Consider the following 26,698-nt stretch of genomic DNA (forward strand, 5'->3'; position numbering starts at 1 on the left):
CACAGTATGAAGTATTTCTTTTGGAAAAGGTTGCTTATTTATTTAATTACATATTTATATTTATATGGGTTTTAGACTTCATAAAAATTATCCATGAACTCTTCTTTTCAAATTATAGTCATTATTTCAAAAAACCATAGATAATGGTAAAGAAGTTAGCTTTGCTGTTAATCAATGTGTGGCTTTTTAGACATTAATCTTACACTGATGATACTTGTCAGTTTGCTTATTTACGTAAAACAAGTTTTAATTTTTTTTTATGTTCTTGGTTATTGTTGTTTTCATTGTTATATTCTTTATTTTGAAGTTTCTCTTTCGGAAAGCAATATGTGCAACTTTAAATCTTGGGAAATTGAAACATTATCAGTATTTTATTTCGACACGTAGTTTTGCAAGTACTTAAATTGCAGGAACGTCTTGACTTTCATTTATAGTACATAAAATGTTTTCCATTTCATGATTCATTTTTTCCTAATTTTTCCTTTTCCCAAATTGCATTGATGATGAAAGTTGTACATTCTGATGTCTTACAAATGCTACTCTTATCGAACAGCGATTTATGTCGGACAGTGGAGAACGCCAAGAGCAAGCTAAATAAACCATCTTTTTGTGCAACAATACTCGAAAGAATAAGGCATACAAAAATGCTGGACTTGCTAGAAACTTTGAAGCCTGTCAATCTACTGAAATGATTTGTGTGTTGGATACTTCCTACTATCATGCAGTAGGAGGGCGTTTACAACCACAGTTCTTTCTAATCTTCATCGCACTTTGAGTTGGTTTCAAGTTCTACCTCCCAATAAAGATGTGTATGAAGTATGTCAGAGAAGGTGCCTATTGCATAGGTTTACAAATCCATGATTCATCAAAGAATGTTTGACCTAGAACCCTGGCAATATTGACAAATCAGCTATGCCTCGTGGCAAGTTGGCGACACTTGAGAGGAGTGCCAATCTGTTGTTACGCAAATCCTCCTCTTCCTGTCAGCGAGTGAATAAATTATTGATGCTTGTTAGAAGGATATTGCGATCATTTAAGTAACTGATGGTGTGCAGGACCTTAACTAGTGGATCAACAGACTAAACTACAGTATGAATGGGTTGCACCTTGCACGCATCTTCTTCAAAAATAGACCATTTGGGTCAAGATTCACAACTGCGGATAGAAGGTAAAACACGTACCGCCATGACAAAGACATTTTTGAAGAAAGCTTCCAAGGGCTCCACCAAAGCCTGAGAAGCCTCCACAAAAACATTCACATCCACCCCTGTGGAACAAACAGTTTCAAACCTTGATCAAAAGAAACTTAAGCAAGGAAGATTCCTAGTACCGTTGTCTCACAACCCCACACCAGAACTCATCTATAGTTTCATATGAAGAACCTCAACATTATCTCTGAAGAACACTTCTCACTGTTAATCAGGTACATAGAAATGCCTATGGTTAGAGAACAACCGCACACGATCATATAAATGAGTCAACTTATGGAAGAATTGGTGTTGCTACCTGTATGCAGTTTAGAAGCAGTCTGCTTGTACGCATCCCACAAGGCAATTTCCTCTGGAACAGCAAAGAGATCTTCGTTCACCTTCCATGAAGGATCAACATCCTTCCCCCGAACAATCCGCGTAGGTCTGGCGTATGCAGCTACAACTCGATCAAGAGCTTCTCCAGTCGCAAGAGTCTCCAGCTGTACGCAGCACAGAAACAGTGCATCCCAAATACTTGAGTTTTCGGTCATGAGCAACAATCATATATGTATAGTAAGGACACTACGGATAAACCTCAATCAAATTTAGAGCAGCTATATCACAAATACTTCAGGTTGACATAATTACTTCGAAAAGAATTTACGTGGAAGTAAAAGCGCGGCAAAAGGCGTCACACCTGAGACACTGATCGAGCTGCAAGAGTGGGTACTGTGCCTCGCTCAGATAATACTGATCGCACGTTCACAACGTTTGCACCTCCATCGACCTAAACGCGACATGTCCAGAAAAAGAATATCAGTCACTCTGCCAACATACATAACATTCTTCACACAATATACAAAAAACCCCGAGGGGGAAGTGATCTCCATAAACCCATGGAGGTGTAGCTCCAAAACAACGAAATAAGTTTTTTGAATATGAAAAGAATATCTGGGTGCGAAGGAGTCATAAAACTAGAGTCATACCAAGAGTTGCTCAAGCCTGCGAGCAATAAATATCAACACCTGGGCACATACGCAGCAAATGGAATATTTATCAGACTTTCCACAGAAGCTAAACATTCTAAGATCCACGACATGAACATACACTTCAGTATAGCGACCATAAACTACATGGCAGCCAAAATCAACAGAGGCTAAATGAAAAGTGTTGAACAGAAGATGAACATTAGACCTCGTCAATAACTTTGTCTGGAACAGGCAAGGGCTGCACATCTGCGGCAAATCTTAAGGCTTGAGAAAGGTCCAAGACTTTTCCATTCGCTACCAAAGTTTGTACCTACATAGAGGGAACTTAACTTAGAAACCTGCACAGATTGCACGAGCATTTAACTTCTAGAAACAATGTCACTAGGAAATCATTAATAATTTCCCATGTATACCAGTGAACTAATTATGCTCCTATTACACAACAAGTGGACGGACAGATATTATCTCCACACCACGCAGAGCCCGGAAGAAACAACTAACAAACTATTATTCCAATTAAAACTAGGGTCCTACTGCTCCACAAAATGCGCCATATTTCTGAGTAAATACCAGGCCATATGCACTCCGTCTCAAGCCGAAAGGATCTGCAGCTGCTGTAGGTTGACATCCGACAGCAAATAATCCCACTAAACTGTCAAGCCTGCACATTACAAAACGCTCCACTTCAATACATAGGCCAAACCCAACAAGGAAACATCCACAAAAGCTTTAAGTAAAATTCCAAATGCAAGTGGTACTGTTTCTATAAGTTCTGAAAGTAGGATAGTTACATAATATTTTGTGAATCCGTTACAAAAATGTACATGAAACACAACAGCAGGTACTGTCTGTGTTGAAATCAGGCTCGCACATTGAAATGTATTACCTGTCTACAACAGCTAGTAAAACCCCAGCATCAGTCTTCGCCAACGAGTCGCCCGCAGAGCGTGGAAGCGCATGCTCAAAAATGGCATCTGCTACCTGAGTCACAGTTACGAAATTACAAGCCTCAATGTTTGCATGCCCAGAAGTGACTGCATCCGAAGCTAAAGAACTCATTGAGGTTCTAAAATGGCATTCTTGTTCTACAGTTAACCAACTTTGACGCTTTGCTGTCGTCTCTCTCATTTATGTAAAGATATTTAAATCGTTCAAGTGAATAGGAATGCTGCAAAAATGTACTGACTTGCGGAGGCTGTCCCTCTCGAAGTGCATAATGTCGACCCATTATTCCAGATAGTGAGGTAAACTCCTTGACCATGGCTGTTGCCAAATCAGCTGTCGCAAGCGGTGCAGCTTGCCGAGCTATAGCGAGACTGGCCTCATCAAGACCCAAAGCTGATGCAAATGCATCCACCATAGCTTCCACCCTTTTGCTTTTGTCCAACATTGAACCAAGTTTTTCCTGTGACAGACATTATTCAGGGCACTGTAAATCGTGAAGTGTAATTAAAACAAAATAAAGACCTGCAACTTTGTCTCTAAATTACACATCACTCGATCTATTTATTGATAGATGTGCCGTCATTCAACATTGAATATTTTCTGATATAGCACAGATTTTCGAGTTCTGAACTAGATCACTCTTTCATAACTCAGTGTAAGAAATCTCTGCAGGAAAGATTGGCATCAAGTGTAGTCATTATACCTGGAAAGTTATACCCTGCAGCAGAGGTCGGTAGTCTGCAAGTGGCTTCGATGTGTCTGCTTCATAGAAGAACCTTGCATCCTCATATCGTGCCCTGGTCGATTGAGAGAGATGTAAGTGCGAAGTTTACACTGATATTAGTTATTTTGAGCCACTAAAGGAATATCAACAGATTCATCTGCACACTCTACGTGTCATAATCAACACAATAAACTGGTTCTGTGATATAATAATATCAAGCAGTAGTATTCAATAAATTATCAGTAGAAATTATGCTATTGAAGGGTGTTACAGTTCCATTCACAAGTTTACCTGAGCACAGCTTCATTGCCTTTTCTAACGACAGCCTGATCTATTTGTCCGTTAGCCACCTGCAAGAAGAACCACACCCATTGGCAACGTTGTAACAATCAGAATTAGCAACGGTAGTATCATGTTTGAAGCTGATACATTTGTGAAAAATAACAAGATTAACAAGATCAGTCATGTACTCACCGTAATGAAAGCTGGTAACAACTGTCCATTCAGCCGATCCACAACTGGAAAGTACCGCTGATGTTTTCTCATAACCTGCAAGAATATTCAAACCCTGTCAAATTTTGGATTTAAAGATGATAACGAGACAAGATAGGATGATAAAAACTCTTTTCTCCAAATATCATATTCCAAAAGATCATATCAAGCCCTCACATCAGCAGTTGTAAACTCAAAAGGTGAATGTCGTAAATTGTCAACATACAGTGGTAAGTACGTCCGATGGTAATTTCAAGAAAGATTCATTAAAGCTGCCAAGCAGTGGGTTCGGGGACTCCACAAGGTTGGCCACCTGCAGGCAATAGTCAACTTAGATGACATCAACCAAACGATCTCAGCGATCAACTTATGGACAACAATTGGAAATAAGCATAACCTGCATTAAACTCATTAACAAATGATGAAAAAGAGTGCAGAAGCATAATTGTGGACATATTTACAAAAAAAAAAAGGTACACAAGTCAAACCTCTTCGAGAAGTCCGCCTTTGAACTCATCGGGAATGAGACCATTAACGCTGGCAGCAAGTTCACTACTTTGTGCCCATATGCTATCCATCCGCTCCTGTCAAATACATACTACCAATCAATTGCTTCATATCTCCTTCATTATCGCACAACAGCCTTTAATAATTATTTGTGGTTCCTCCCATGTAAAAAGTTGGAACCCATGGCTAAGATAAGAGCTTTTATCAAAATACAAACCAAACCTTCATGCTAATAACGAGGCCTGCCTCTTTTGTTGCTTCCACGTAATCTTCTGCTTTGGCAACCTGACTCACACAAATTAACAGTCAAAATCATCGTAAGAATCAACAATAACCTCCCTGGTGGACATCAGGATAATTGTACAATACACAGTAAACAAGGTTTCTGTACCATGGTTGCTTTAAATAGTTAACAAAGTAGCTTCAAAGTAACAAATACTATTGATGAGCATTTAGAAGTGCACAACGTGCATTGTGCAGCACGCCGTGTACCTGGATGGTTGGCTGGAAGGAGTTGCGAAGCACTCTACAGGATCTCCCACTGGTTCAACATAGCCACCGTCAAACCAATAACTGAAAACGGAATAAATTATAGAGGAAGATGCATACGACTCAAGCCTAGAAAACATTAAATTGGGAGTTTGAGTTGAAGCTCAGATTTGAAGGCCTGTCGTGATAAACAAGTAAAAGAAGCTACATAGCAGAAGCTCAAAGTGACATCAATTTCGAATGGTCGAATGAACAAACACCTGCGGACGTTTGCATATGTGAAGGGCACAATAGTATCTCCATGAAGAGCCAGCAACCACCTCAGAGGCCTGCTATAAGAGGCCTGCATGTTTATTTTGCATGTTAATGAGGTATAAAAAGAGTGAAGCTGGATGATGAATTATTTTTTTATTTTTTTATTCTATCCTTTTTATGGAATATACATTGACTGGCTTTAACAACACACAACTGAAACTTTCAAAAGCATGGAAAGGATGCTATTGACTATCTGCCGACAAGCAAAAGAAAAATTAATAGTGCTTGCCTGAGAATTCCACCGCATTGTTTTGGGAAAGGACAAATTTGCAAGAAGTACTGGAATCTCTTCTGCTAAGACCTGCACGATCATCAACCCATTGGTGATTGCATAAGGTTCTGGTCAATATCATCAAATCTAAACCACTATAAAAACGAGTAAAAGAACCAGTAAAATCTTGGTGACAACCATACTGAAGTAAACGTGTACTAGGAATAATAGAAGTTAAAACAGGAGACAAACCTGAACAGATGATTTCTTTTGTTGCTTGACTATCGCAAATACGTATTCTGTCTTTCCTGGATAAATCAAAACAATTTAAATGTACTCAGGTTCAAGATGATATTGTACTATCAGCTGTCTGAGGCCCAACCACACGTACCCATGCAAAGAACATGACTCATCTAAGATCTGTACCTCTGTATCAGTAAGGAGATTAAAGTTAATACAAGTTGGATAAAAACGATGCCAAAGAGTTTGAAAAGTATCAAGTTAGAAATCTCACCATCTGTCTTCGTATACAGTTCTTCTTTTCGAACTCCATTCTTTTTGCAAAAACCCTCTGCGGCCTAAAAACATAGCAGAACATGAAGAATGATTCTACAGCACATTTAGAGGGAGCCGATTGTGATTTCATATATGAAATTGCAATTATGAAGAACGCCAAGTTGGATTAGGATGTTCAAAGCGACAAAAGTATCTCTAGTAGATTTTTTGTTAAAGAACAACATCACAATCAAACAGGTGAAACCATACCTTGGTGACATTTCCTTCAGCATCAAAGGCTTTGGCAGCTGGTGGTCCACGAACTTCTTTCTCGTTATCATCTTGCTGCGTAGCCAGTTCCTCTACCATTACCTGCAACTTTCTTCCATCAATGTCTAAAAGGCTAACGAAAGACGCATGTGGCTGAGTTAAATTAGCTAAAACAGCTTAACTCTTGGAGGCACAACGGTTCTACTTGCATTGCAGCAGATATTCTGCACATAACCCCATGGAAATGATCCTAGCATAAAAATAAATGAAAAAGAAAAAGAAAAGAATCTCCACGGTATATTAAGAAAAAATAGACTTTCAATAATGTTGAGGTGGATACCACAAGTCGGCGTGGAGTTCCTTGGACAGAGATACTACCATGCTGCAACCGCTTCTCTTTCAACAAGGAAGGAACTACCCCCTTCAACTGTCATTAAAGAGTGTCATCAGAAAATAATACGGTATGATTGAAGATAATCGGAAGAGCAACCACTCTAATCGAGAATCAGATCCCAATAAACCCTCTGACAGGTCATGACAAGAAATACATGAAAGTAGAGACATACTTGGGAAATAGCACTAGAGACATCCTGGGGTGGAAGCTCCTCCGAACCTATTTCCAAAACAAACGTGCGGGAAACATCTATCTGATATAAATAATCACAGGTTAGTGAAAATAGCACATGGATAAAACTGAAGCAAAGATAACATCCACTCCATTTGCTGAAACAATCCTTCACAAGGTATGCAAAAATATGAAAACATGAAGCGGACCTGAGAAGTTGCTTCAGGGATTATCTCTGAGCAGCGGAACTCCTCCCAAACTCCTAAAGGATACCCTAGTTTCTCCCGGCTCTCCGCCCACTTCTGGGCACACTGACGAGCTAATCTGTGCATGCTCATAAAGTTAAGATGTTAATTCCAATTGCACCGCACACCTTGTAGAAGACTCACTGCAAAAAATGAGGCTTCAAGGAACATAAATGCATCAAGCATTAACATTAACAATGAATCTATATAGCATTCACTTATGCATGTAATTAAATTGTAAAAATACTCTCAAATAATACTCAAAAAATCAAAACCATTCCTTTGATTTCTAGCTTAAAGAAAATGAAAAAGGCCTGAGTTAAGAAGCATAGTCTTACGTGCGCATGCGGCCAAAGTAGCGAGCTCGTTCTGTCACACCAATCGCCCCTCTCGCATCTAGGATGTTGAAAGCGTGTGAAGTCTTCAATACATGGTCGTAACTGTCATATCATCAACCCATGCTGAGAGGTGTTGGAAAGTCCAACCAATCCTAGAAGTTCTTATAAGAACCCTTGTAAAATGGTTGGGAGAAATAAGACACGTAAACCAAACAACTTCTGACGAAGAGCTTACGCTGGAATAGGAAGTCCTTGACTTAACAAATAGCGTGCTTCAGCATCGTACAGGTCAAACAGCTGCTGCATCCTCCCAACATCGGCATGCTCCAAATTGTATGCACTCATCTCTTTTCTGCCAACAGCAATCAATTAAGTCTGCGTAATGCTCCACTATCTATGACCTCGCAATGCTTCCATCTGCTAAATCATTAGAAATAATTTGCTCTTACACAAAGTATTCGCAAAAATGGTCGGGAACTTACTCATTCTCTAAAAACAACTCGCCGTAAGTGATCCCAGGAGCATACTGAATTTTTTTGAAGTGGTCAACACCCTGGTGAAAAATCGACAAAAATGGAGAACTCAAAAAAAACTCAGGCGACCAAATTAGTCTGTACATCCCAACATCAAACCAGCACATTGCAAAATAGCAACTGGCTCTCTCAGCAACCACACTACTTTGAAAGAAAGAAATAACCTCAATATTACGGAGAAAGATCAAACCTGGAGAGACATCAAGATTCTTTCAAGTCCATACGTGATCTCCACAGATACCGGTAACAAGGGCATACTCCCCGACTATACACCACATCCCATCACACTCATTACACAGTATATGACAGGTAATACAAATCAAGTTCCAAGGAGTTTTCAATTCCTATTGAACAAGGATATGCGATACAGTTTAGAAATAGATAACCAGATCGTGATAAATAATACGAATGCGTAGCAAGATAATTCTCGAGGTATTGAGAAAGCATGCCTGCTGAAAGTAAGTGAACTGAGTTATTTCCATCCCGTCCATCCAAACTTCCCAGCCAAGCCCCCATGCTCCAAGCACCTGTTAATGATCCCAATAGCCGCATTGTGAAAGAGGAAAGCTGATTTATAAAAGACACAACACAGGCTTCGCGTAATCCTGAAACTTCTTTCCACAGGAACACGATTAATGCCGACGTTTTAGGCAACAATGGCCACACCCCATGCATAAACCCCAAACCCAAATTACCAAGTCCATTAACTCTTGACAATAATATCTATTTTACAATGAAAGAGTGATTGAATGCTATGGGTACGCCCTTTCTGTCACAAATCCAAAACTTGCAAAAGATTCTTTCTCACGCCGTGCCGTTAACCAATAGCCCCCACGTAGAATCTGAAATTCCATTCAGATGACAAGCAATATAAAAACAAACATACCGGACTTTCCCAGTTGTCCTCTACAAATCGCACATCATGAGCCTTGGTATTGATGCCTGCCACAACGAACGCCATTTCATATCCACAAACATGTATACGAAAAATGACGACCAGTTCAATGTCAGTTCTTGATCAAGTCACCCAGTACTTGTCAATCCCAACGCGTACAGCATCCATGACTAGACTTAAGCTTCTCAAGTATTTCAACCAAACGCAAGTCACAATAAATGACCCGACCCTTGGGTACAAAGCTTAGTGACACGCTGAAACATACCCAAAGCAGACAAGCTACCCAGGTATAATTCCTGAGAATTTCCAGGATCTGGTTTTAATATGACCTGCACAACACAAGAGAATTCTCCTTTAAGAATTCGTCTTCAATCACAACACAGTTCTTCATGTGTTAAGATGGATATGAAACACAGATTATAGCCTGTAACATAGCGACGAGGTCTATGTGGATGAGACCTGAAATTGTGTATGGCGCTGCACCCTGTTGGGATTATCTCCATACCTACTGTCATCTGGTCTAACACTAGGCTCCACATATCTGAAACATTCGAACATTTCGCAGCTACAATAAGCATATTCCGTTTCGAAATCCAGAATAAACTCCCCGTATCAAGACCCACACACAAATCAGGCGTAGAAACTTAACCCAGAAAACAACAGCAAATGATACTTCAAGGGCTGCGATGAAAGCAAAGGTTAAGAGGAGGTTACATACGCAACATTCCATGGCTCTGGGCCAAGTACGCGCAAGAAGGTTGCCGGATTCATGGTTCCGGCTCCCACCTGCAATCAAACCCAGATGATTTCTATGGCTTACAAAATAGCACAGCCATTGACAATCTAGACATATCTCACTACACAAAGGCAAGCATATTCCAAACACTACAGTGGAAGAGGTCAGAGAGAAAATCCCTTCTACTCTCCGATGGGTCTGGTATGCTATAGCATGGCTTACTGCATTACACAACATTGCTCGTACAGATACTTGAGGGACTTTTGAGTATGATTAACGTGTCTAGGACAGGACAGCAATAGTAGGATAAGATCACATGATGAGTTATTAGAGTAAAGTACAGAATTCCTGATCTTGTAGAAACAATAACTTTCAAAAGATATGATAGGATCAGGCTACCTCAGTGTTGCTGGACTGCATCACAACGCATCCCACAGATGCCCAGTATTCCTGCCGCCGCCCAAATGGATGCTGGAGTTAGTTCAAATTCAAATCCAACATAACTAGCAGAGCCCATTTGAATGCTAACAAGCGAGTCAAAAATTCAAGTAGCAAGAGAAAAAATACTATCATTTTCGTGTAAAGATGCAAATCATGATATGACGTTGGTACGCCTCGACTAGGTGAACATGGTATGCAAACTTTTTGAGTTCGATTGTATGTAAGAAACCATCAAAAGAATGGACGTGTCCTCAGATTCTACTTGCTACTAGAAATTCAATCCCATTCTCCCTTCAGCAATGTCTGCATTGTGCCGCAACTGCGCATTTGGAAGTAAACCTCACTCGCGATAAAATAACGGTCCAAGGTCAAATTTGCTGAATTTCTCTAAAAAACGATAGCACTATCCTGACACAACCACAATCCCCAGAACTACACCTGCAAGCGCTGAATTGCCTGCTGGAACGAAGGCGCGGTGCTCGGTGAACCTGACGACCTAGCTAAGGCGGCATCCTCCGAATTATCTACTTGCACCGCCGTCTCGGCCTGGACGGAGGCTCTCGCGCACTGCACAAATTTTCGTTGCTGCTCAGAAGAGGCACGCTTTCCAGGCAACGTTACGCCACTAACGGAGCGCAACCTCAAATGCCTCCCAACAAGAATGCTGCCAGGAAGACTCAAAGTACTCCGACACCGAAGACTCCTGCTGCTCAAACACGGCGACGCGAGAAAGATGCGCAGATTGGAGGGCGCCATGAGAAGGCGGGTGTGCGTTGCTGCCGCCATCATCCCCATCGCGATAGAAAGCAGCACATCAATGCTGCTGCGCAAATCGCCCCCTTCCCCCTTTCCTCCCTCCCTCACACTCTCTCACTCGCTCTCTGGACGTTCAGCCTTCAAAGCCCACGCCCCTCGCCCCTCCTCGCTCGCGAGCAGGATAGGCTGGATAGCAGCAGGGCCTGTGTGGTGGCTTCTTTATGGATGACTCTCATCCCCTCCTTGGATGACATCACTCTTTCTGGTCGTTGTGTTCTTTGACTTGGCAGAGCAGTTTTGTCAGTTTCCAAGGCCTCTTCTGATGAAGGATGAAGCGAACTCTTAGGCTGAGTTTGTTCCTGACGTTCCAACCGGTTTAACAATATACTCGGTGACTCTTGCCGATTGTCATGACCTATCTCCATTGAGCTGAAGTTTCAATTGTTCAAGATAGAGGCCAGAGTTTCTAACAGAAGTTCAAGAAGAGCCTCCGCTGCAGGAGGTATTAGAATAATAGAATTGGCTATGGATTGGTTTTAGATTCAACGAAACCTCGCAGCTGCTGTGGCAGGAATCAAAGGTTTACTGTTCGAGGCAAGGCGAGTGCAAATTGCACAAAATCAGCAACAATTTCCCCACACGCTTCTCTGGACTACGTCACAATAACCCTGAGTGTATCTTTCGCTGAACCTAATATTCATTCACTCTCTCGGCTTTAGAGCTTCATTGACAGATTGGTCCAATTGTTGCCTGCATATTTTAGAAGGTATTTGTCCTCGTTTTTTCAGTCCTACTTGAATTGATAACTGACATGGTCCAGCGTTTTATTTCGTGCAATAACCTGCGTGGCGTGGGGAAAATACTCTCTTATGCGGTAGTTCATCTTAATACAGATTGGTTGCAAGCTGCCAGTGAAACAAAGGATTGCAAGGAGAGGGCATCGTGCAATGCTTGGATTCTGAACAGAAGTAATTGAATCTTAAATGCGAGGTGGCCACAACTTGCAAAACGATAACAGTAGCTGCAGTTGGGTGCTTGATAAGCTTATGCTCTTAGAAGGGAATCCTGGCCACAGAATAGACTGTTCTCAGAAACATCATCCTAAATGTGATCCGAGTTAAAAGCCAAACGCTGTAACATACTGAAATGTTGAGTACGCTATAAAAGCGGCAGCAAGAACTAAGCCGGCGGCAGCGGGGAAAGAGAGGCAAGATATTTGTTCTTGTAGCTACGTTATGGTACAGAGTTTAGTTAACGAAGAAACCAAGTTGTAGGGTTAGACAATAAACCTAGCGAGTCACGGTAAATGTTGATACGAAACCAGTGTATACAACTCAACACATAATATACCAAATTTATCTTATAAAGAGAAAGTTCCTCCACATTTGGTTGCTTTCATCAACGACATACTGAATGTTTTTAAAGGTCATCTTAAAACGACACCATGGAAAGTGGCAAATAAGGGGATTTAAGGTTGTGCTTTGGATTTTGCTCGATGCCTTCAAACCTCCACTGTACTACTCAAGCAGTCTCCATCCCGGTCAAATGGCTTTACTGCTCTCTGAATCAGCTCTGTTGGCAACGAATGATGTGGACAAGAACGAAGCAAACCACATTGCAACAACGGACTCGAATAAATATGATAAGTTGTGTTCTACCACGCATTGTCAGCTAATTTTGATATGAAGTGTACTGAATTCAAAACAATGGATTAACAAGCATATCCCTGCAGGTGCCTGGAAAACTTGTAGCCATGCACGACTCTGGAATCAAAATCTACGAAAACCATGATATCTACCCACATTTGCTATTATATGGACTGAGAGGAAGAGAGGAAGAGTGAAAGAAAATAAAGAACTGCAAATTTAGAAGCGATGAAGCACCACGCCGAAGTTCACAGCTGCACTTTCTCAAACGGGGCTTGCATCTTCAAAGTCAAAAGTTAGTCTGGAAGTTGCGTCAACTGCATTTAACGCACACCTTATCTTACCACTTGGTGATCCGAATGTTGATTACAACATGGTTGCCAGTCATGTAGAACACGATCAACCTGGCAAAAAACCGATGCAAAGACGGCCCAAAGGCAAGGCCTAAGCTGACATAATTTAATCTTGAGATAAAGCACCAAGTCTTCATAGATATTCAGAAAATCAGCACTAATCAAAACATGGCATCCTTTCAATTGCAGTGCTCACCTTTGTAATTGCCTAATTGACATTGAGACACCAACAAATTTGCGGTAGTTACTGATGTTTTACAAGCATGCACAACAAAGCTTTTGAGACCTCGATATCAGTGCCTACCCACAAGAAGTGAGTTGATGCCTGGAACAGGACAATCGTATATGTTCCAAAACATGACAGGGCTCAATAATGGAGGGAATTGCTCTGGAGCTACTCGGGCACGTGCCTGGTATGGGGCTTCACAGAACTATTACGATAGACAACTAAGCTCTCGCGGCGAAAAACTTCTATACAGAAGGCAATGTGGGTATTGAAGATGAATCTTGGTGGTTTCGTTATATTTTCAAAACTTTGCGGAAGTGTTTCATCAACTGCCTTTTCTTTAAATAGGACATGTATGAGCGAAATTGGCAACGCCGTCAAAGCCATTCGTTAGAGGCAGAGGCATTCTCAACTTCTAGCTAATAACGAACCAAGGAATAATGCTCCAAGGAATAACAAAAGCAGACTAATATGCCAAGAGCGACATTTGTTACTCGTCTCCGGTAAGAGGACGACAACTAAGAAAACTTGCAACATCCGCTGCCAAGAAAATCTCTAAAATAATCTCAATACCTTTAAGTCGAACATCTGCCTTTATATAATCTTCCGCTCCTACTGAGTGAGGCCCCGGCACAGTCCATGTTGCGTTCACTCCGAAATATACAAATCAAAGTTCGCAGGTATTGACTGGAAGAGAGTCTTACTGGCTTCCAAGATAGACTGTGATGCCATAATCCTCAAAAGAAATTCATGCTGCATCAGAAGGCGCCACTGATTCAATTGTGTCACCGTTCATTACGAGCACACCATTCACAGGAAAACATCGAAAGAATAACAAATTATATTTTTAAAAATGAGATGCCTCCAGAGCTAAATAATTAATATTAGGTCAAATCAGAGTCATCCACTTTATCTGCCCTTAATGTCATCTTCTGCACGTAACCTGCAAAACAAGGACAGAGCTTCTTTCAGGTAATGTTCCTTGCCGTCCTCATTCAGAGGGAAGAAAAAACACCTCAAAACACATGCGTTTACCTTGCACATGGGTGTCATCTATTTCTCTATGTGATGCTTGATGAACTGCAGGACAAGGGTTTAGGGCTTTGGCAAGGTCTTCAAATCACCAACTTCGTTCTTAGGCACGTGTCAGAAACACGACTGACAACTTGGATGTGCCCAGTTTAAATGAATGGCAGAAAAAGAAAAAAAGAAGAAGAAAAAAAAAGAGAAGGGTGACAGTGAGGTACCTATGCCTAAACAAGCAATACACTTGCTTATTACTTCTTTGCCTCGTTTCCTGTAAAAGCTCACTTCCCCTGTGCCTTGGCATCTGGAACACTTAGCCGTCCACTGGTACACGGGATCCTTACAATACTGGAATTCAAACACACATGTGGCTTGGATCAAATTTCACCAGTTCGAGACCCACATTCCAAAATGCGGAAAAATCCCCCACTCTATCCTCTGGAGCAGGAACGCATGCTAATTCTAGCGAGCACGTCAAGACTGTCCGCTGGGAAGACAAATGAAGGTCTAGGCAGCAGGAAACTTGAGAGCAAGAAGAGCAAACTAACCTCTAATTCGGGGTCGCAATTCATCATGGCGTCTATCTCTTTCTGGGTGGCAGGCTTGGTCCCTGGATAAGACATGGGAAGAGATAGCGGCGAGTCGCCACTTAGCGCACTTTCGTTGTTTCTATACCACTTCTCTTTCGCCCCAGCTTTCACTTCTCCCGCTATTTCTCCTTGCCCTCCTGGTCGCGATGTAGAGGGCCACTGAAAGTCGGATAAATCTGGCTGATTCGGAAAGGCGGGATCCAAAGCGGCGATCAATCGGAACGTCCTCCCCTGCTTTCTCCATCTACTCCTAGCTAATTGCAATGGTACATGACTATTCAAAGGCGTCCCCGCGCTAACAAGTGATAACGCGTGTCCTGTTTCCAACACATGGTGTCTTACAGCAACGCCATACATTTGTTTAAAATCTTCGAAAAAAAAATACCTTACAGTTTCTGAGCGCACCAGCTCCACTTCCTGTCCACTCAATCTCCTTCAACAACGTCAATGATGAGCGTCTCCACCGTCAAAAAACCAACAGAGAGATCCTTTGCCCTCGTCTCTGTCCCTTTCACTTCTTCTCTATCCACTCCTCCCAATTCCTCTCCCACCCTCCCCGCACCTGGCCTGTTGTTGGGTTCAGTTACCTCACCCTGCAGTTCGAAAGAAGGATTGGAGAAGAGAGGGAATTCCAGTTGTGTAGGAGCAGAAGTGACTTATCTCTCCCAGTCGGAGGCAGCAGAGAAGACCGGTGTCGACCTTGAAAGGGGGGTGCGAGGGAAAGCAGGACACATCGCGGACGGACATGGATTGATTCAGCGCCCCCACGTGGACGACAGCAGCATTGAAGCAGAGTCCCCGAGGGCAAAGAGACTCACATAAAACCGCAACGGAATCGTAGATGAAAGTATAAGGGGGCGATGGCGATGATCGCACCAGGGCTGCACCACCCCCAGCACCGGCACGAAGCAGTGGCACCACGACGAACAACAACGGCGCACTCCCACACCCTTCCTTTTCCTTTTTCCTTTCATCGTGCCAATCCTTTATATTCCCTCCATCCCTGTCCATGATACGAACACATGTCTTCCTATGTCCTTACTTCCTTCCTCCATCTATTCATCCATCCATCCATACATCCATCGTCGAGGGACCAGCAACTGCAGAGGAAGGAGTGTTCCGGCTCACCTCCCCCCTTTCCCTTTTCATGAACCCCCATTTCCCTGAAATCACACGCTCTATTCATTCATGACTTATCTACTTATTCGTTCTTTTTTTCCATTTGAACTCCTTGCCTCTGATACACACACAGAACTCTTTACTATTCTAATGAGGAAAAAAATCAAATCTAATAAAATCAAATGTTTGATGAATGTCTACAGTGTGAAAGACTATTATGTTTTATTTCAGAACTTTATAAGATTTCAAGCTCTTCATACTTGCTATAATTTTGACCATGGACCAATTCTGAATGACTTCTGATGCCCTTGACAATGAAAACATGTGTGTACATATGAGAGTGTATTGGTGAATGTATGTAAAGCACCCTGAAAATTGTTTAAGGAACAAAAAATTTCATTGAAGCTCCTAAAGACTTTTGCACCATTCTTTACGTATTAAAGTATTACATAGTAAATTTTTATATAATAATATTTTAGATAATTTGACCACAACTTTATTCTAATTGCACTCTATTTGTTGAGCCGTAATTTTTTTTATTTTAATTTAAAGTAATTTTTTTACAGCAACATTAAAAACATTAAAGAATGAAAATAACAGTTATACATATATATATATATATATATGATATTAATAAAATCACCACAATTTTTGCCATTGTGATCACAATTTTGTCATCCACCACATAGCATCTCTCTTTTTACGACTAATATTGTCACTTATTCTTATAATTTTTTTACATATTTCTTAAAAATTAAACTAGTTTTTATTTCAACCCTAAATATATATAGGAAATATTAACATTTTTTTATTGAAAAAAAAATATTATGTCAAATAAGTGGCATGTTGTGGTGAAGTTAGCAACACCTTTTAAGTATATGTTATGATAGTAATTAAAAAAGAAGTAAGTGTGTAAGATTTATTTTATAAATATGTACCATACTTTTTTTAAAAAAAATAAAAAACTCTCTCTCACATATGTGGATGATTATAAATATATAAAATATATTTGAAAAAAATATGTGTTGTTCTCATTGTGTTCAAGCTTCAGTATACCAAAGTAATTGAACTAATAGAAGTGGGTTCGAACATGAGGAAAGACTGGTTATATGAATTGGATCTGTTAGTGTCACAATTGACTGTACTCTGGCTATCTAAAATCAATTATCAAACTACAAAACACCAAGGCTTACTACTTCCGTCTTGATTCAATACATAATCTATTCTACGACTATCAATTCAACAATACTTCTCTCAATCACAATTCTTTATAAGCAAATAATAAAAGTAAAGAAAACAAAGAGGTAGCACCAAGTTTATCCTGACATACGAGTCTCACAATCTGGTCCTTGGCTTACAACTCTCATAGTCTGGCTCTCGGCTTACGACCCTCACAGTCAGGTTCTGATCTCTCTTTCCTCAACCTATTTATCCTACCAAAAAGATGATCCGTCAGCCAGCGGATTGCAAAGGTTATGATCCTTTGAATTCTTAACCATTTGTTCTACTAACATCCTACTGTTACCAACTAAACTACCTAATCATAAGTCTGATTCTCAAGGTTATCAATAACCAATCAGTAACTTATCACAAAGTTTATTTATCTATTCTACATAGCCACACTCCTAATTGTACAGCGTCCTCGCAAACACACAATTGTTACCTTTCTAAAAACTACTTAATAAAATTCTACAAAGGTACTATTTCCTTTGGCCCACCCAATTGATCATTTGCTGTATTATCGAATGTGCATTCCACCGAATCTGGTTCCAATTGCAAATCTTCTTCTTCTTCTTCCAGTCCGTCCATCGACTCCTTCTTCAATTTATTTGAGAGATCTTCATTATATTCTCCCAATTCATGAACTTGAGCTTTCAATTTCAAGATCTGGACATCTCAAAGTTTCAATTGTTGCTGCTACTCACTCATCAATTTTGGAACATCTTCAATTGACACTTGTGACTGACTCTTCATTATTAACTCTTAACTGGAACTACTACTCTCAAAAATACAAGAAATACAAGAAAATGGTACTCCAGCCAACTCAAAATAATACCATAGAATGACTTTAACTGGTGTCCCACTCCTATTCTTTTAATATCTGATAATAATGACAACATATTATCCATACTGTCCGTGAAAGGTAATGGGAAGTAATCTTTCTTGGTGGCCACATTAAGTTTCCAGAAATCTTGATAAATTTGGATTTTTCCGTTCTTTTTTGATACCATCATGATTGAAAAAATCCACTCACTATCAATACCGGGTAAATAAAACCAACCTGCAAGAAGCTTGTCCAATTACTCCTTTATTATGATGGAATATTTAGGATTAAGGCGATGTTACCTCTGTCATACTAGTGTAGCGTTCTCTTCTAATATAATTCGATGCTCACAAACTTCAGTTGGAATTCCTTTCAAATCCGTATACAACCATGTGAAAGTAGTTTTATGCATTAAAAAGTAATCCATCCAAATTTCTTTCTCTTTGCCTTTTATACCATTGTAAATTTGAATGATTTGGGCAGCCTCCCCTGTACCTAAATTAATTGGTTGATATCGTGGAATTTCAGGAGTCTTTGAAATAATGTTCTGTTCAATTTCAGAATCTTTCATAAAATTTGACAAATTAGAACTTTTCAACTCTAGTTCCATAGTACTAACGTAATTGACATCCTATCTATTCATCCAATATCTAATCATATGATCAAAATTGTCAATAACATCTGGAAGAACTAAGTACTCTCTTGGTCTCCTATACTGGTATTTCATTCTAGTGTGCTTGACAACTTACCTTGTATCAGCATAAATTGGGTCTGGTGTACCAATTTCTTCTTCTGTAGATTCATCTTCACAATCCGACATGAATTTTGAACTTACAACTTGAGTTTCTCTGTGATATTGGACAAGGTACATTTGAAGCACAATTTTATCATTACCTTTCCCACTTGTCAATGTACTATGATCCCAATCATTTCGAACTTTAGTTTGATACAACCATGGTCGCCCCAATAAAATTGGGTATGACAATATAGAGCTTCGCAATCGGAAAACAATATAATTAATTTTGTAGGTAATCCCCACAATTACTGTATCAATACTCTGTAAAATATCCATAGGTTTAACTCGATTGGAGTCAGCCATTCTCAAAACTACTGTAGTAGGCAATAAGTGATCCAAACCCAGCTCTTCCATTGTAGCAACATTCATAAGATTTACACTAGATCCTCCATCTACTTGCACTTCCGATAATAACACTCCATCAATTGACACATCAATCGTTATTGCATCCAAATCGAGATTCAAACTTATTTCTCCGAATTCATTATTTCGAGATTTGCAATGAATTAATGAGAAATTCAAGATAGTTAAGTACTTAGGTGCTACCACCAATAGTTGCTTCATAGAGATTGTGGACTGTATGGTATCCAAATCTTTTAGAATATCATATGGTTATGTATTAGTGGTAATTTCTAATGTCCGTTTCTTCTTCCCAGTCTTAGACACCGATGTAAGTAAATTGATTTTCTCTATATTGGAAATTCATAAAGTTATTGGAACTGAATTTGACGAAGCTTCTAAAATTGGTTCTTTCAATGGATAAGACTCTTTTTCCGATTGGACTAATATTGGTTCCTTAGAATTTACGCCTCTTAGAGGATCTTTTAATGGAAAGGACATTTTCTGAAACTTTGTAGAGAATGGAATAGCTTGACATAGAATCGAAGCCTCTATAATTGATACCTCATTGGAGTGTATAACTGATTTAGGTATTATACTGAGTAAGGGGCCCATGTCAAGACCTGGATTGGATGGCTGTGTAATTGGGTCCAATTGACCCTTTGCTTTAGGATCACCCAAATATTGAATTGGTCCTTTCCCTTTTTTTTGACTTCATGTAAAGATAGCTTGGACTACTTCTACCAGATGAACTAGTGAATCTTGAGGACCTTGATTTATCTCGTCTATTTTTCCTTGGATTTGGATCTGCTGATCTCGATTATTGAAATTAAACAGAGCATTACATTGGTGATAAATATGTCCTGACTGCTTGTAATTCGTACACACTAGCACATAATCATCACTGGCTCTGAGATTGGAACATTCATTGGCATAATGACCAATCTGTCTGCAACAAAAACAATGAAGTGGTCTTCTTGTACCTCCATTTGGCATATTGAGTGTCTCCACTAGTATATACCTACTAGACTTGTTCCATGTAGGATTAGAAAATGATCCTGGTTGTCCCATTGGTACGGAGGATACTTGATTTGATGACGCCGATGGATCATATTGCTGATACCTCTACTACTCCTTCCCGTAGTTCTGGAGGTTTGATGCAGACCTCTGATTAAAATTGGAACTTTGAAAATTATTGAATGTTTAATTTTGTCAATTAGATCGATTTCTATTCCATCCATACATATTTCTTGTTTAAATTTGATTGACTTCCCACTGAGTCGGTGGAATCATGGTTTGATTATTGAATTGTTGTTGCCTTTGTAAATGCGAGCAGTTTTGGATAGGGTGCTTTCTTCCACAAAATGTACATTGAACATTCGTTTGTCTAGGTGATGGATATTTCGTATCAAAATGACCTTGTTTCTTACAATTATTATACCATACATTAGGTCTCGTATTAGAAGGTTTATGTCATTTTTCCTTATCATTAGCCAAATTCATGGCCAATTCTTCCATCTTTTTTGTTAGATTTAATAACAAGGCTTCATTTGGATCTTTAATAGTCACATTTGTGAACAACTCCAATTGTTGATAGATTGGCAATGTAAAATAAGGTATCATTGCTATTGGTGCTATTGCTTGGAGTGGTGTAGCATTAATTGGTTGTTGCAACATAACATTCTTCACATTGGAGGCAGCCATTTGTGGATAATTATCCATCGACACATTTCTTGATTGTATTTGTTGGCTTCCTGAACTTGGAATCATCATGGCCCTCACTATTAATAATTATTCATAATGACATTCTTTCCACACCTTTGCTCGTGCCAACAATGCTTCTATCGTAGCTGGTCGAGCCTCTTTTATAAACATTTTCAATTCTGGTGGATGCAAACCGTTAATTAATATTGACAATATAAATGCATCTAGCATTTGATCATTTGACCATTTACGAAGTATATCTGCGATTTGGCCATAATAGGATTCTATGAATTTTTCCACAAATATCTTGCTATTCATAAAACTTTCTCGAAGCCGATCTTCAAATCCAATTGGTCTAAAATGAGTTAAGAAGGCATTCCTGAAGGCCTCCCAATTGGAAAATCTACCCACTGGTTGCTGAATATATCATTCAAAAGCTATATCTTTTAAAATTGCTGGCAGCCATCTCAACCAAATGTCTTTAGTTCTACCATTATTAGTCACACAGGCTGTCAAGAATTGAGATATATGGTGATCAGGATTAGAGTCCGACCAACCACTAAAAATAGGTAATGGCATTACACTTGTAGTTTGATCTCCTATTGCTCCCATTTATACTGCAATTGGTACTTTTGGCACTCCCACGACCATTGGTGTTATCGTTGGTCTCCTTATTATTTGAATCTGAATTTTTCTTCCTTTGGTTTTTCTTGGACCTGTAATTCCTTTTTGTCGTTTCTATAGGATATTTCTTATGCGTAATTTCTCTTGTCATTCTTTTGCTTGTCGATTAATTCTTTGATAATCGTCCCTTTCTTGATTATGACTCATAATCTTTCATTCTTTTAAGCAAAATCAATACTGCCTTGAATTATAACTCACATATTTATAACCCTAAAACTGGTTCTTTTCATGTTCTTATTCAACATATAATTCCATCTCTCATACAATCAATTTCTAACATTTCATATTGTTATCATTTCCTCAGCAACGGTGCCAAAATATTGTTCACGTTGTCTTCAAGCTTAAGTATACCAAAGCAATTGAACTAATAGAGGTGGATTCGAATACGAAGAAAGACTGGTTATATGAATTGTGTCTGTTAGTATCACAATTGATTGTACTATGGCTATCTGAAATCAATTATCAAACTACAAAATACCAAGGCTTACTACTTCCGTCTTGATTCAACACATAATCCATTCTACGACTATGAATTCAACAATACTTCTCTCAATCACATTTCTTTATAAGCAAATATCAAAAGAAAAGAAAACAAAGAGGTAGGACCAAGCTTATCCTGGTATACAACTCTCACAGTCTAGCCTTCGACTTACGACTCTCATAGTCTGGCTCACGACTTATGACTCTCACAGTCTGGCTGTTGGCTTAGGACTCTCACAATCTAGCTCTCGGCTTACGACTCTCACAGTTTCGCTCTAATCTCTCTTTCTTCAACCTATTTATTCTTTCAAAAAGATGATCTGTCAGCCAACGGATTCCAAAGGTTATGACTCTTTGAATTCTTAACCATTTGTTCCACTAACATCCTACTGTTACCAACTAAACTGCCTAACCATAAGTCTAATTTTCAAGGTTATCAATAACCAACCAATAACTTACCACAAAATTTATTTACATATTCTATAATATGAAAATAATATTTTTAAAGTTATAAAAAAATAAGTAATAAAATAGATATTTTAAAACTTAAGAATTTTTTTTAAGTTATGTTATATAAAAATTAAGATTTTTTTTCTTTATTGTAGTATTACTATATATATTTTAACTTTAAGAATTAAGCTAGTAAATAAATAATTTTTTCTCTTTTCAAAAGCTTTAAATTTCACAAAGTTTTTAGAAGATGTAATATGAAGATAAAATATATCTCTCAATTTAAATTACAATATGACTATATGTCACAAACATATACATATAAGCCACTAGTTACTTGTATAAATAAGTAGAAGTAAATAGAAGTAAACAAAAGTAAGTTAATTCTATAATATCTTCTTTAGAAGCTTTTTAGAAACTTTATAGATGCTACTTTGACTTTATAGGTATCTATAATTGAATTTTTAGATTAAAAAAGTAGTGAACAAGTTGACTATGTGTCACAGATGTTGTTAGCTTGAAGACCAAGCTAACTATGTCACCTACACATAAAAAAAAACTTGCCTTGAAAGTCAAGCCATGTGTCCTACAAAGTCAATACATATTGGAGGTCCTATAGAACATCACCACATAGCCTCAAGTTAAATACTATATATAGAGACAAGAGTGAAGCCCTCTTCACTATTATCAATTCTTTTCTTGCTTTTAGTCTAGTTTTAAGAGTCTCAAGTTTTCATGTCTTTTGAGAATAAGCCATTTCAGTTTCTTTTTAATATATGTACTTCCTTATTTCTATTTTGTTACTCTTTCTTTGATACGGATTTCATTGGTTTATGTATCATCTTTTAGTTCATGTCCTTGATAAATTAATAAGAGTACACTAAAAATATTAGAGCTTTGTCTTGTCTTGATTAAAAGTGGATTACCTCTTTTTAATGATAAGATATAAGCATATTAGAAGTTGTGGATTTTCCTATTCTAAATTGATATTATTTTTAGTATTTTCTTGTTCTCAAGTCCTTTCTTCTACTTTTCTTGAGTGGTATTAGATATTTTTTTTTTGACTATTATTATGATAGAGATTGTTGAAATGAAGAGTGCATTGGCACAAATGCAAGAGCAATTGAAGGAGTTGATGCTTGCAATGCATCAACTTAACTTACTACCACAAGGATTAATAAGAATGGCAGAAAGTGAAGATATAGAAATGATTAGAGCTTCTTCAACATCTGCACCAAATCATGTCCCTCCAACCATGGTGGAACATTCTTCAAGTATTAGAGAACCAAGAGTTGCTTTGTCCGAGAAGTTTGATAGTACAGGATCCAAATTTTCAGGATTTATCTATCAAGTACAACTTATGATTGAACTTCAACCACAAAGCTATTCAACTCCATGATCACAAGTTAGATTCATTGGTACACTTCTTTCAGATTCAAGACTATCATGGTTTTCATATTTTTTTGAATGACGAGATCGAATATTGGATAATTTAAACGCATTTTTGATAGAATTCCAATCCATGTATTGAGAACATGATGTAACTCGTGTTGCAACCAATAAGATTCATATTTTACGACAAGGCAATCAATTTGTAATGTTATATGCTTCACAATTTTGACAACTTGCTACTAATATCAAGTAGGATGATGCTGCACTTATTAGCCAATTTCTCTATGGATTACAATGTGAAGTAAAGAAATTGATGCTCAACTTACTGGATCTTCAAATATTGAGTCAAGCAATTGACTTTGCTATGAAATGTGACAATCGGCTTTTTAAATTTTGATCTGAGAGTCGCACAAATAGACCTCAATGTTACTATAATTTGATGACAACATCAACATCTCTTCAACCCATACATTCAAAAGTAGAAAATATACAAATTAATGTGGTACGTTTTAAACTTCTTATTGAGCAAGAAAAGACTTGTCGCTGTCAAGAAGGATTGTGCTTATATTGTAGAGAATATAAACACACTACTCAAAATTATCCAAAGAATTGACAAAATCACAAAATGAGGAGCACATCTGTCAAAGAAGACAATGTGTTGGTAAATGAATTTGTCCAACTAAAATAGAGACTGTGCGGTTGGAATCTGGTACAATTTTTAATGAAGGTCCTATCCTCTCCTCAGAACCCTCTTCTTATTTTATAATAGATATGCATTTAAGACCCAATTATTATAAGGCCTTCGTCTTGATAGATTCAAGAGCCACAACTTATTTCTTAGATGTAGAATTTGTTAAAAGTCATAAAATATCGTTAGTACAAAAAAACCAAACTTGTTCGTATAGAAGTGTTGTTCTCATTGTGTTCAAGCTTCAATATACAAAAGTAATTGAACTAATAGAGGTGGATTCAAACACAGAAAAAGACTGCTTATATGAATTCGGTTTATTAGTGTCACAATTGACTGTACTCTAGCTATCTAAAATCAATTATCAAACTACAAAATACTAAGGCTTACTACTTCCGTCTTAATTGAACACATAATCCATTCTACGACTATCAATTCAACAATACTTCCATATTCTTATCAGTTCATCTCCAACTTACTTTCTTTGCAGTTTATATATATTTAATTATTGATCTCTAGCTTACTTATTATATTTAATTTCTCAATTCATCACACAGAATTCAATATCTTCACTTAACACAATACAATTCAATAATCTCAATTCTCAATGTCATAGATTTTCTCCAAATCAGTCAGTCCAAAGTCATATTCTACAATATTCTAATCACAGTTTCAACAATACTTCTCTCAATCATAATTCTTCATAAGAAAATAATAAAAGTAAAAAAAACAAAGAGGTAACACCAAACTTGCCTCAGCTTACGACTCTCACAGTCCGGCCCCGATCTCCCTTTTCTCAACCTCTTTATCCTACCAAAAGATGGACTATCAGCCACCACATTTCAAAGGTTATGTTCATTTGAATTCTTAACTATTTGTTCCACTAACAATTTACTGTTACCAACTAAACTGCCTAATCATAAGTCTAATTCTCGAGGTTGTCAATAACCAACCAATAACTTATCACAAAATTTATTTACCTATTCTACAAGAAATTATAGATGGTTTTCCATTATCTTTTGGAGATGTCACTCATGAAATACTTTCTATAGATGTAGCAATAAATAGTCATAGTAGTTACATAATCTTTAATATAATTAGATCTCCTTCTAATCTAGTCATTTTAGGTTTCATTATGGTTAAAAAAATATAATCCTTACATAGATTGGATTTCTTGTATCCTTCATTTCTAAAAAGCATAATTAAGAGTGAAATTAATCTAGTAGAAAGTCATAAGTCTAATGCAATTAAACCTATGTTTGTAGGTACAAGAGCTTTTTTGCATGCTGCAAAAGAAGGATCACCTTATGTCATTTATGCCACACATATTTCTAATGATGCAAAGACTTCAAGTGGCATTTCCACCCAATATCAAGAATTTCAAGATGTATTTTAAAAAAAGAATGTAAATACTCTTCTTGAACATCATCCTTATGAATACTCAATTGATCTTCAAGAAGAAGAACAATTGCCATTTGGACCAATCTATAATTTATCACAAAATGAATTGGTTGAATTCAAAGAATATATTGAAGAAAATTTGGCCAAGAATTTCTTACGCCATTCCAAATCACCAACAAGAGCTGCAATCTTATTTGTGAAGAAGAAAAGTGGATCACTATAGATGTGTGTTGATTATCAAGGATCCAAGAAGATCACCATCAAGAATAGGTATCCTCTACCTTTGATATCTGGACTTCTCGATCAATTGAATCAAGCTAAGATCTATACAAAAATAGATCTATGGAGAGCATATAATTTAGTACGTATTAAAAAAAGAGATGAATGGATGACTGCGTTTTGAACTAGGTATGGGCATTTTGAATACAATATCATGCCCTTTGGACTTACAAATGTATCAACAGCTTTTCAACATCTAATGAATGATGTTTTACGAGAGTTTTTAGATGATTTTGTTGTCTGTAATCAGGATGACATCTTGATCTATTCTAAGAATATAGATGAATATGAACTTCATGTTTGTTGTGTATTATAAAAATTAAAAGATGGAATACTCTATACCAA

General features: G+C 38.1%; 2 protein-coding genes across 2 annotated transcripts; both read right to left on the reverse strand.

The window, feature by feature from the left end:
- Positions 1 to 681: 681 nt before the first annotated feature.
- LOC112283990 (glycine--tRNA ligase, chloroplastic/mitochondrial 2) lies at positions 682 to 11,280 on the reverse strand. The gene is made up of 35 exons (XM_024523430.3): positions 10,819 to 11,280; positions 10,339 to 10,389; positions 9,922 to 9,989; positions 9,663 to 9,744; positions 9,469 to 9,532; positions 9,195 to 9,250; positions 8,758 to 8,835; positions 8,499 to 8,573; positions 8,258 to 8,328; positions 8,011 to 8,127; positions 7,776 to 7,877; positions 7,402 to 7,516; positions 7,194 to 7,274; positions 6,968 to 7,054; positions 6,628 to 6,729; positions 6,377 to 6,440; positions 6,115 to 6,170; positions 5,881 to 5,952; positions 5,597 to 5,679; positions 5,340 to 5,388; positions 5,070 to 5,132; positions 4,829 to 4,924; positions 4,567 to 4,653; positions 4,323 to 4,397; positions 4,140 to 4,198; positions 3,828 to 3,921; positions 3,366 to 3,584; positions 3,066 to 3,160; positions 2,750 to 2,840; positions 2,385 to 2,489; positions 2,177 to 2,215; positions 1,888 to 1,977; positions 1,507 to 1,690; positions 1,182 to 1,267; positions 682 to 980 (listed from the first exon to the last, which is right to left on the reverse strand). The coding sequence occupies exons 1-35, from the start codon at positions 11,173 to 11,175 to the stop codon at positions 882 to 884; spliced, it is 3,312 nt and encodes a 1,103-aa protein (XP_024379198.1). The 5' UTR covers positions 11,176 to 11,280; the 3' UTR covers positions 682 to 881.
- Positions 11,281 to 14,170: 2,890 nt separating this feature from the next.
- On the reverse strand, positions 14,171 to 15,334 carry LOC112283998 (uncharacterized). The gene is made up of 3 exons (XM_024523441.3): positions 14,936 to 15,334; positions 14,609 to 14,735; positions 14,171 to 14,304 (listed from the first exon to the last, which is right to left on the reverse strand). Exons 1-3 carry the CDS (start codon positions 15,332 to 15,334, stop codon positions 14,246 to 14,248), a joined length of 585 nt encoding a protein of 194 aa, XP_024379209.1. The 3' UTR covers positions 14,171 to 14,245.
- Between the last annotated feature and the right edge of the window lie 11,364 nt (positions 15,335 to 26,698).

The sequence above is a fragment of the Physcomitrium patens genome, chromosome 1 (genome assembly GCF_059467195.1).
Source record: "Physcomitrium patens ecotype Gransden chromosome 1, ASM5946719v1, whole genome shotgun sequence".
NCBI classification, from domain to species: Eukaryota; Viridiplantae; Streptophyta; class Bryopsida; order Funariales; family Funariaceae; genus Physcomitrium; species Physcomitrium patens.

Coding starts and splice junctions, on each gene's coding strand:
- LOC112283990 (XM_024523430.3), bottom strand. CDS start 11,175: ATGGGGATGATGGCGGCAGCAACGCACACCCGCCTTCTCATGGCGCCC. Junction 7,275..7,401: donor TCCCTGAAGCAACTTCTCAG/GTCCGCTTCATG, acceptor TATTTATATCAG/ATAGATGTTTCCCGCACGTT. Junction 6,171..6,376: donor ACTGTATACGAAGACAGATG/GTGAGATTTCTA, acceptor TGATTTATCCAG/GAAAGACAGAATACGTATTT.
- LOC112283998 (XM_024523441.3), bottom strand. CDS start 15,334: ATGTATGGCGTTGCTGTAAGACACCATGTGTTGGAAACAGGACACGCG. Junction 14,736..14,935: donor ATTGCGACCCCGAATTAGAG/GTTAGTTTGCTC, acceptor TTTGAATTCCAG/TATTGTAAGGATCCCGTGTA. Junction 14,305..14,608: donor TATTGCTTGTTTAGGCATAG/GTACCTCACTGT, acceptor CTTGTTTTGCAG/GTTACGTGCAGAAGATGACA.